Source organism: Chironomus tepperi, unplaced genomic scaffold (assembly GCF_022539635.2).
Source record: "Chironomus tepperi strain 1889 unplaced genomic scaffold, CSIRO-AGI_Ctep_v1 contig_401, whole genome shotgun sequence".
NCBI lineage: Eukaryota > Metazoa > Arthropoda > Insecta > Diptera > Chironomidae > Chironomus > Chironomus tepperi.
This window is the reverse complement of record NW_027226523.1, coordinates 509,939-521,867: the sequence shown is the minus strand read 5'-3', so window position 1 is coordinate 521,867 and position 11,929 is coordinate 509,939. Positions and strand designations below refer to the sequence as shown.

The window sequence follows — 11,929 nt, the reverse complement described above, 5'->3', positions numbered from 1 at the left end:
AATCCTTGACAATGGTTGTGTTGCAGACTGCTGATTATGAAACTTTTTTCATACATAATTAAGCAATACACGTTTTGTAGCTTGCTGTTACTGACTTGTTGTCGTTATTTTGTTGTTTTTATGAAAACGGAATATTTTTTTTTGTTCTTTTCCTTCTCCAAGTTAATTAAAACTAATTAAAGATTTATTAAAGCTTTTCATTATAACATGAGCTCAGTCTGATACAGAGTTGGTGATTGACGGCACTCGGGCACCGGGAGCCGACAGTTCTGGACACCAAAGTCGACCGTCAGCTATTGACACCTTCTACTAGTCAACTACACCTTCCACTAGGAGCCGACCGTCAGCCATTGACACCTTCCACTAGGAGTCGACCGTCAGCCAGTGACACCTTCCACTAGGAGTCGACCGTCAGCCAGTGACACCTTCCACTAGGAGTCGACCGTCAGCCAGTGACACCTTCCACTAGGACTCGACCGTCAGCCGGTGGCACCTTCCTCTAGCAGTTAACCGTCAGCCATTTAAACTTTCCACTAGGAGGCGACCGTCAGCCGGTGACATTCTCCATCAGAAGTCGACCGGTGACACCTTCCACTAAAACCCGACCGTCGGCCGATAACACCTTGCATCAGGAGTCGAACGTTCGCCGGTAACATCTTCCATCAGGAGCCGGACAGCCAACTCTGTAATCTGATATAAAATAAATGAAAATGAATTTCGGAGAGATGATGATGATGATGATGCGCATTAACATGTGTTCAGGTATGTTATCATGCAGATAACGGCAATCTCAGATATCCGATGATGACCTTCTGCCATTTTATTTTTGTGTTACTTAAAACCTCAAGTTGCTGGATATTCAGGGCTTTATTATCCATTCATAAATAATAAGCTTAAAATTTCCAATTAAGACTTGATTAGTTTCGTTTATCAAAACAGAGTGTCAAGAAGAATTAAGTCGGTAAATTCCACATAGAATCAAAAAAAAAAAGTTATTTCCACATCCATAAAACTGTCTTATTTCTCGGAATAAACTCAAACAGAACTTGAGTGAATGATTAATAAATGATGAATTAGTTCTATGGGAATTTTAATAGGATGTAATGGAATAATTAATGCCATACTCTGAGCTACAAGTTTTGACATAAAAAATTTATATTCAATTTCGGTGCTATACTTTGTTGTTAATTGAAATTTGAAACACTTCCTGTAAAGTTTAAAGAAGATATTTTAATTTTTTGTAAATAAATTGTTGCTGTTTTCGAAAATTTGGTTTTAGCGAGAAATGATGCTTACTAGTTCACTTTGATCGGCTGGATGAAGGTTCACTTAAGGCTAGAGATCTCAGTAAGTAGACATTGGAGAAAGCTTGGCAGGCGCGTATTCAAAGGAAGAGAAGTTCTGGTTACGTCCAAAGAGCTTTGATTTGAAACATTGGTGCCATCCTTTTGAGTTATTTGACTTATCGCTTGATTTGGAAGCTTAAAACTACAACTGAAAGCTTGAATTAATGATTTTATTTTCAAAATTTTCCAATTTATTTGCAAAACTTTTCGACTATTTTCCCATCGACAGCAATTTAACAATCCAGCAACAACGTTTGTAGAGCAACGATGTAAAAGCCCAACAATTTTCCTTAACAATAATTCCTTAAATCAGGTATTTATGCATACATAAGCTCAGGAATACATAGAATAATCCTTTTTCAGTGATTGTTGGATAGTAACCAATTAAAAACCTCTTATAACATTTGAATCAGGTTTCATGTCAGTTTTCGTTCCAATTATTTAGTTGTGATGTATTTTCAGGTCCTTTGCAGTGACATCCCTTCATGTAAACTCGAATTTTGTATCGTTGACTTTTTCTAAAAATTTGAGTTGACTTCGAGCTTTGATCAAAATCTTCATTAAATTGCTACAATTAAGAAACCGAAGTATCTAAACTTCCGAAAAATCACCAAGGATGATGGTGGGATTTGAACCCGGATGTTCAAATTGAACACCAATTTAAGTGACCTACACCATGCTAAATGAGCTATCAGGACAATTTTGCTTGTTTTCTTCTTTGAAAAAGGCTGTTATATTTGACCAAATGTGAGATTGTCGTACTGATGAGATTTTTAAATCGATTCTTAATCGCTGGACAAAAACTGCGCTTACGTCCTTTAATAACACATGGACTTTCAATATAATTTTGAACGAAAAGCTTCAAGCAATCCACAAATTTTCAACATTAGGTATTTCGCTGATTAAAAATTAAAACTTCCAATTCTTTATGTTAAACAAATATAACATTTTATTATTATTATTTTTTGAAAATTAATGATTCAGTCTTTCAATATATACAATCATAGAAATAAATTTTCAAATTAAATTTACTTTTTTTCACTATTTTTTATATTATATTATTTTTCACGCTGTAAGTTGCTGCATTTGAGAAGAGAAAAAAATTGTTTTCAATTTTTTATTTAATTATGTTCATCAATATTAGTAAAATTTATTTTACATTAATTAATAGAATGGTTGTTTGATCTGATTCACAATCTTTGGTCGTATACGATGCAATGTGATACATGAGGAACCTGATCAGCATAGAGATGAAATGACTCATTTTACGACGGGAAAAAACATTAAAATTCTAATCTTAAGATTGTTAAAAAATTTGATCATTTCTACTCAATTACGAACAGTTATAGTCATTGTATCTCTATGCTGCACATGATCCTCATCGTGTCGTTTCCATCTGAATCTCAAATAAACAATTCCGTTCAAATTACAAATTTTCTAATTCTTAAGTAACAGCAACTTTGGACGCTTTTTACTGATTCATTTTTTTATCATCATTTCCTTCTTCCATCTCCTTCAATTATTAATTTTTTTTGATTCTTTTCAATATTATTTATAAGTTTAAAAAAAAAATTATTTTCTCAATACAAACAGCTCCGAAAGCTGCTCGCGATAGGAAAAATTTTTTAATTAATGAATTTTCTTTGCTCTAATAAAAATGTGGTGAAAATGAAAATGCAAATTTGTTGGAGATGATTTTTTTTTGGTGGAATTAATAAAAACGGAAATGAACTGAATGATTTGAACGAGATAGAGAGAGAGAGACAAAGAAAGAAGGATTGAGAGTTTTTTTCTATTATTTCTAGAGAATTTGAAAGGGTGCTCAATCAAATATTTACAATTTTTTTTACTTCTTCCATTTTTTATATTTTATAAGAGTTTTAAGGATGAAAATTTCGTTGTTTTTTCATCATTCTGTGTTGTTGATCCAGTTGATGATTAATTCGAGATCGTGGCATTGAGAGGCGGCATGAAAATGAGAGAAAAAAAAGGAAAAAAAAGATACTTTAGATATATTTTGAAATAAATGAATTTCATTTTATAGATCAGGCTTTGGGTATTTCAAAGGTTTGGATTATTATTCAATTATTCAAGTCATGGCTCAATATTTGGTAGTTAAATTTGATTCAAAATTGCAGATTTTGAGTTTTTTTTTCCAAATTTTGTAGTCTTGAGTCTGAAATAATTGGAAATTACCCTAATCAGCAAAGAGCTTGATTAGTGCTGCATACAAATTCAACCAATCATCAATCTCATTTCTAGATTTTTGGATTGTCCCGAATAGCAAATCCAAAATCTATACCAGACCGGTTAGGACATGATGCCAGATTTAAATTGAATAGGGTCGGATTTTGGATCGATTGACAAATTGGTAAGTGGAAACCTGCGATAGAGCCAGATATAAGCGACTCCCGTGGAATGTTATGGATCAAGACTGATCTGTACGACCAGCCAAGTAAGTAAGTAAATTTGCATCGATTGGCAAATTAATGATGCTACACAAAGGACGGCTTTTAGCACATATTTGGTGAAAATTTCATGTATGATGATGGTAAATTTTCAGATCTAGCTTGATGCATCCATAGTTTGAAAAATTACAGGATGCAAGAAAAAACGCTAGGATGCCGCATTGATGGCAAGAAGTCGATATGACTTGAAAGCAGCATGGCGTCTGTTTCAGGTTGGTCTGACCCTTGGTTTTAGACTCATTCTTACGGAAAACAGAAACTTGCCGCATCGTACTGATCGACTATACTTTAAGAAAGGCTTGAAGTTTTGTCTAGATTTTGTTATAGTCGGTAAGTTTTGTATTGTATTGAAGTGCTTACAAGATTTCAAATATCAAGACTTATTTTGTCAAAGAATTCAGATTTGTAAGCCGACCAGCATGATTATTTGATAGGTTCAAAATAATCAGACTAATCCTAAAGCAAGGATGTAAAATGTGCAGCATCAATTTAAAAATTCAACAAAACTCCCTCAAAATTTTTCAAATCCAACCCCAATAAATCCTCCGTAATGTCCAAAGCCTGCCTTTTAATAATTAATAACAGAATGCTAATAAATATCGTTCTGCCCCGCTTAGCAAGCGAGGCATTCTAAATACTTTTTGAAAAGCTCTCACAATTTCCTTCATGCTCAGTAAATTAATCATTATAAAATACCAAGGATTAAAATACTGATACGCAGCAAAAGAGAGAGTGAGAAAGAGACAATATTTATAGCAGACGAAGGCATAAGAAGAAGAAAATGTGAAGAACCACTTCTTCTTCCTTCCTTATTTTTGAACGATGTTTGGTTTGCTTTTATCTGTTCCATATTTTGAATGATACTTACATAGCACAATTGCCTTAGATTAGAAACCATAAGAATCTCTCGCACATTTCTCATTACGTTAAACGTTTGAAGAATGAAGTTTTATGTCCTTTATTTTCGAGTTAGCGACGATTTAAATTCATCCGAAATTTTCTTCTTTAATTTGATTTTTTCTTTAAATTTATCTTATTAAATTTATTTATATTCTTAACCTACTAGGGATTTGAGGGGGGAAATTAAATGTTCCTGATATCACTACAAAAATGTTCATCATTTCTTTTTTTTACGAAGACTAAATGAAAAATAAGAAAATTTTTGTGTCTTTTTTTGTTGTTGTTGTTGTTGTTGTTGCTTTTACAAAGAATGGATTTTTTTTTATATTTTTTTGGGTTTGTTGAAACATCAATGATGATGTCCCATTAAAAGTGATGATGGTCACAAGAGCTGTCACACTTCCTTCATATCCATTCATTCGTCTTCTTCGTCTTTTTTTTGTTGAGAAAATATTATCGCTAAAATACATTATCCATCTGATTCACTTCATTTACTTTTATTCATCTGCTATACTATATTCTTTATATTTATATTGGACAATCTTGCGCTAAGGCGCGCAGTTCCTCTCCAACAGTACTCGGATATATTATCGGCGAAAGTGATTTCTTCAAACGTACTTGATCCTCTGTTGTTTTACGATATACGGGATTATCAAAGTTTATGGACGTTAGATTTTTGTGAACATAATGTCGGTAGACAAACACAGCCAGCTTGAGATGAAGGAAGAGAAAAAAAAAATTATAATGAAAATTAATGGAACATGATTTTTACATTTTTATCACGCTCAATGCTCATTTTTTTGTGTGTTGGTTCTTTCAGCACAGCTCACTGTGTTTGCACAGCACTGCTGGTGATGATAGCACCAAAAGAACGAATGAGGGAGGAAATGTTATTTCAAAGCTTAAGCTAGGGAAGATTTTATTTATAGCGCATTCTTAAGGTGAAATGAATGTAATTTTAGATATAATCCCTGAATGAGTTCTTACTAATTTTTTTAAATTAGATGGTTGTGAATAACTAGATTTGGGATGTAGGAAGAAGAGATTCAATGTTCTAGGCACAAATGTGACCAATCTTCCGTAAATTAATGCTTCAAATAACTTATCGTGGTCTTATTTTGGGGGTTGTTTGGGACAGAGTTGCAAAACAAGCACATGTGACAGGCAAAAACCGTACAAATTTTCGACAATTTGTATGGTTTTTCTTATAAAACCATTGAAATTACCAAGAATTTGTACGGTTTTTTACAAATCCATACAAATTTTCTAGAAATTGAACGGTTTTTGCCTGTCACAGACTGGATTTGTAAGAAAATCCATACAAATTGCCAGAAATTTGTACGGTTTTTGCCTGTCACAGGAGCCTGTCTTGCAACTCTGGTTTGGGATATTATAAAGCTACAATAAATAAGAGTGACTATCCACCAACCCCCAAACCAAGACAATAACAAGCTAGCAAAGTAAACTAAGTACATAAAATGACTTACGACTGTTAAGACGAGCAACAGCAACGTAGCAATAAGAATTGTTACAATAGCAATATATCCCGAGTCGGGTGCAACATTCAAGACCTGTTCTGGTTGTGTAGCATTATTGTAAAGTCCAGCTGTAAATGTAAAAAAAAAATTTAATTTCATTAATATTTGTGGTAATTAGCTAAATGTCAGTAATTTTGTGGGTTAATAATTTTTCCCAGCAACTTTTTAAAATTATGTTTTGTATCATGAACAGACACTGTGTGTAGCATGTATGAGAGGTGGACTGAAAGTGAGTTAGGATGAGCAATAAAATAACAAAAAGTTTTAATGTTTATGCATTAATGTTAAATAACAGAAAAAAATGCTAATTAATGTCTTTTGTGAAATTAAAAAAATGTTTATCGCGTTTGTAGTTTGTGGATGGTTAGTTCTAATGAGAATTAACAATTTTGTAGGGATAATGAAAATTTACGGGAGCTGTAATGAGCTTTGATGATAGATAAATTGAATTTTTTAATTTTTTGAGCATTTTTGCTAAGAATTTTGCAATAAAATTGCAATTTTGAAGCTTTAAGATCTAAAACTCATAAAATTGGCGCATTTCTCACTTCAGACCAGAGTTGCATGTGACAAGTGCATGTGACAGACAAAAACAGTACAAATTCTTGATAATTTATATGGTTTTTCTCATAAAACCATACAAATTAGCAAGAATTTGTACGGTTTTTGCCTGTCACATGCATCTGTTTTTCAACTCTGCTTCAGACACCTGAATCAAATAGAAAACTGGGTGACATCAGCATGTCTAGCTGGTAAAAGCTCCCACATCTCATAAAAACTAAACCACACTAAAATAAAATACCAATTTATATGAAAGTTATGACTATAACTAATGTTTTAATGCTACATTAACGATACCATACGGAATAAATTAATTAATATTTCTACTCATAACCCATCACCAACATTAAAAAAATAAAAACAAATCACATGTACGTCAACATATTAATCATAAAAGATAAAAATTATGTCCGCATGTGTTCCATGAATGAGCAGCACAAAAAAATAAAAGCTTATTTTACGTGTGCAATTGTGTAGGTGAGATGTGAGAATGGATGCTGTGGAAAAATGAAAATTAATGTTTGCTTATTTTTTTGTTTCCATTCCTTCTGATGCTCTGCTAACTTTTTTTTTCTCCTTCATTGTTTACGCTCGCAATTTTTTTTTGCTTTATTTGTGCTCCTGCATAAATATTATTTACGTGGCTTATGTAAAAGTATTAAAGGAAAAAACCAAAAAAAAATTGAATAAAATTGATGTTGACTACGTACAATCAGTGAGGATTTAAAGAAAATCTTTATTTATTGTTTATTGATGGAAATAAACTTGATTTATATTTTAGACACATACGGGGAATTTTTAAGCTGAATAGATGAATAGAAATTGGAATTAAATTAGGGTGAGTTTTTATTCGAAGCGGTGAAATTGAATCAGTGGCATGAATGGTAGAGCGTTGGCTTTACATGGCAAAGATTCTGGGTTCAGGCTCTTGTGAAATACACAAACCGAGTTGATGTGACCAGAAACAACGAAAATGTACTCGAATCCGACTTGAGACCTTCTACTTTCCCTATAGATCAAACCGGTCCCGATCCCGAAGCCGAGAAAGCATTCTAAACCCGCAATAAGCCACTTCTAGACAACTGCTTTTTTGCTGCCTTATGGGTCAAGCTCAGCTTATGTCCAATTTTCTAAGTTCTTTTTCCATTTTAGTCAATCAAGATACGAAGCTCGGTTCGGCTTCTGGGTACAAATGTGAGTACTTTGGGTCATAATGTATCTACATTGCTAGGTTTATCCACTAGGATATACTAGTGTCTGGATGATTTTCGTGGCATTATCTTGCGCATACGAATTGTAACTAGGCACATTTTAGGATAAATCAGTCTTACAATGTACCTGTATCCTTGCAATGTGCACAGAAAGTGAAGAACTCTTAGAATACTAAAAACTGGATTCAATAACTCATCAGCTACGTCGGCAACTTTGACTATCAAAAAAGTCCAATCACCCTCAAAACAAAAATCATTTCAAACGTAACTCACAATCGATACGTATCGACATATAAAAGAGAAAGTGCGCAGGCAGAACAAAAATGCGAACAATTAACGACAGATACAGATTTTTCATCTTATCCAACATTTACAGTAAAAGGTATGATTAATCAATCTTCCCTTTTTTCGTATTTACGATAAATTAAACTTTTTCTTCTTCCAGTTCACAATTCTTTCAATTAAACCTTAAATGTCATCTCATTGAGCAGTAAAAATAATTAACATTAATTAATTGTGAACATCTTGAAATGACACGGGGGTTATTAATTATAAATTAATCATTACTGCTCGGTTATTGCCACTATTGTTACTAATTTTTTTTTTATTCCAAGTCTTTTTTTCTCTATTCACAGATGTTTACAATGAAGTGCATCATGTCGTTGCTGTTGTTGAGAATTATGGTTGGGAAAAAAAGTTATTAAAATTTAATTGGAAATGAGAAACAACAGGAAAGAAAATGAAGGATTTATTTTAAAAGTGATTCAGAGTTGGTGAGAGAATGGGACGAAATGAATCTGCGGATCTATGTTTAATCGTACGACATTCTTGATAAATCATGGGATTACTGTGTGAGCAACGATGTGCTGGGAATTAGAAACTGGCAGAAGTTATCTAAAGACAGAATTCCAGCTTCCGACGAATTTTAAAAGCGGTAATGGGGCTCCGTGCGCTTTTGAATGAATGAATTTATTAGTCCTCACGGGTAATCCTCCTTTGCCAAGGAAGTAAACAAGGAGGTCTCCTGAATTTGTCAATTTGAATCTTCAGGATTTGATAATTATAGCCTTAGCGGTACAGCATAGCTGCTAGGGTACATCCTCGTCGCCATGGATATCCTGGATGCATCGAGACATCTGTTTTTAGTAGGATTTATCCAAAATGGTAGGGTTTGCAGCCTTGGACAAACTATAAGTTACAACCGATATCTACAGGCTTGCGCATCTAAAACGCTGGAAATGCAGGCATGGTCGAACTCTAGTTTTGCGTATTTGAACGTTAAACTGTGAGTTTTGCCCCCAATTTTGATTGAATTTCTCCAAACTTTCTGATAAAAAGTGAAAACTCCAAGGAATCGAGCAGAAAATCCTCCCAAAGCACCAACTCTGTTACATTTCGCAATAATTTCAATTTTACGCGCATCTTTGAATTCCTCCTCAAAGCTACTTATTCACATAATTCCTTCATTTCCTTCCTTTTTCAGAAATCGTTTTCAGGTTAATTAACACGAACAATAAAAAGCATATTTTTAAGCTTTTTCAACAGAAACTCATTAAATAAATTCTTGGAAGTCTTACAATGAATGAAAATATCCGTTTTTTTACAGAATTTTTAACTTTAGGAACCGCAGTAAAATAATAAAAACTACCTCAACCATGACAAAAATTTCTTCTAAGCGGCGCGAAAAAAAAGAAAAGAAAATTTAAAAAAGTCTTAATGAAGAAAAATGTTCTCAACGAGTAGAACAATGAGTAAGGCTTTAAAAGTTATTACGTCTATATGGAAATATAAAAAAAATTATATTGTAAGTTATTGCGATGGCAGATTTTGCTTCAAAAATTTATGACATTTAATAAATTGATGGGACATGAATTGTAATTCTATCATTAAATTAGAATTACTTCCAGCATTTCTTTTTTTTGCTTTTCATTTTTATGAGCATTCTTTACAGTTAAATTGAACGTGAAATAAGAGTACAGGCTGATACGAGCAGGTGATTGTGAGCTTTAATTTATCAGATTTGTCATCTCCTTTTTGTTCCTTTCTCCACCGTTATGAAACCATTTTACAGTTTAGAGAGCGCGTAATACAAATTTTTAATGGAAATTCATGAATTTTGCATTAATATTTTTTTGTTGTTGTTCTGCTTGAGAAAAAGTATTAAAATCCATTAAGACTTGATAGTCGTCACGTTTCATGAAAGGTGAAAAATGTGCCTCGATTTCAATTCATGCCTGCTATTCGATTTGCATACATTTTCCGCTTTTAAATATGCATTTTGAAATCATTTATATTTTCTATTGTGTATTGAGATTTTCAATATTTTCAGACAATTGAGACATTTATTACTTTTTATGGCTGTAATGGATTTAAGAAATGATTCATTTACCCTAAAATTTAACAATTTATAATATTGAAGTCTACACAAGTGAACAGCTTGGAATAGTTAACAAATAGACCAGCGGTGGGCAACCAATGTGCCGTGACACAAAATAGGTTGCCATCACTGAAATAGGCCTGAGGCCAGGTCTACGGTTGATTAATGGCATTTCCCTAGGAACTAGGTATTATCCCGAGTAATACAAATCGGTTAGTGGACTATGGATGATTTTTGCTATAGTACGTCGTGACTCTGACTTGGTTACGGGTTCTGTTTAGATCCGGCAACATGCCAGAGTCACCTCAGCCTAGTTATCCACCAGGACTTGATTTTGAGCTGCAATTAAGCATTTGATTGTGATTTAAGTTGGATTTAAGCATATTTACCAGTTGACATAGCTCAGAAATATGCTTATTAAGTACTATAACCACGAATCGCTCTGGCACAGCTCTGGATTTCAAAAGATTTTTTTAAGATTCCCAGAAATCCTGGCAGAAGCAGATCAACTCAAACTTCATCACTATCGAGCCAAAATCCCTCAACATTCAATCTTCAAGAAACTTAAAGATTTAATTTTCAGCTCCAAGAATCTTCCGAAATTGAAATTCATCGCCCACTAACAAAACCGAAAACAAGAAAGAAATGAATACAGCTGTGACGCTGTTGGTGACCCAAAAATAATTCTGTACCCAATCCGCAAAAGAAAATACTTAAATTTCGAAAACAAAAACAAAATGTTGATTGACACAAAACCTACTTTACTGCTACTGATCTCAAGGGAGATTTTGACATAAATAATTTAAAAATCAGATTTCTGGTGCCTTGTTAGTTCGTACAAATAGGAACGTAAATACACATACAAATTGGAGATGACGATCTTTACCTTGTTTACACAATAATTCTAATACTTTTACATTTGTATGTGAAAAAGTTTTATCAGCACTTGAAATATCCTCAAAATATTCTTTCTTACGGTAGTTGTCAGAATGTTCAACAAGTACCGAAGACCAATAATAAGTGTCTGAGGCATTATTTGGAAGTAATTTGTAATTGTGATCCTTAGGTGAACCAGCACCTTTTGATGAGCCAGCATCCAATTTAGCTTTTAAATTATCACAAATACCTGACTTTTTTAAATATTCCCGACTCAATCGTTGATCATTTTTGTCTTCAAGTTTATCATGCAAAATTAATTGTCGTCCTTTTCCTGATTTTTTGTTCAATTTTATATAGCGTAGAAAAATAAATGTTATTAATTATAAGCAGCACAAACACACTCACACACACTCACAACAAGCAAAAAAAATTAATCAAGCCAAAATTTAATTTATTCTTTCTCATTCCTCAATTCATTTTTTTTCTGTCTGTTCAATTATGGAGCATCTCTCATGTTATTTAGATTGTTTCTTGTTGCTAAATAAATAAGTTTACGTATATCATTTCACAAAATACAAGCTTGTTACAAAAAAAAAAGCAACAGAGATAAATAACTTTTGGGGATATGTTATTCACAAAAGATATTTTG

At 33.0% G+C, this 11,929-nt stretch overlaps 1 protein-coding gene across 5 annotated transcripts in view; it reads right to left on the bottom strand.

Moving 5' to 3' along the window:
* Positions 1–2,452: 2,452 nt before the first annotated feature.
* LpR1 (Lipophorin receptor 1) overlaps positions 2,453–11,929 on the bottom strand; it is a 95,053-nt gene continuing 85,576 nt past the window's right edge. For all 5 annotated transcript variants that reach the window (XM_070648485.1, XM_070648482.1, XM_070648483.1 and 2 more), the window contains 3 exons: positions 6,202–6,320; positions 4,683–5,425; positions 2,453–3,260 (listed from right to left, as the gene is read on the bottom strand). In XM_070648485.1, coding sequence (XP_070504586.1) covers positions 5,243–5,425; positions 6,202–6,320 — 302 coding nt within the window. In that variant the 3' untranslated portion in view covers positions 2,453–3,260; positions 4,683–5,242. The remainder of the gene's footprint in view (positions 3,261–4,682; positions 5,426–6,201; positions 6,321–11,929) is intronic.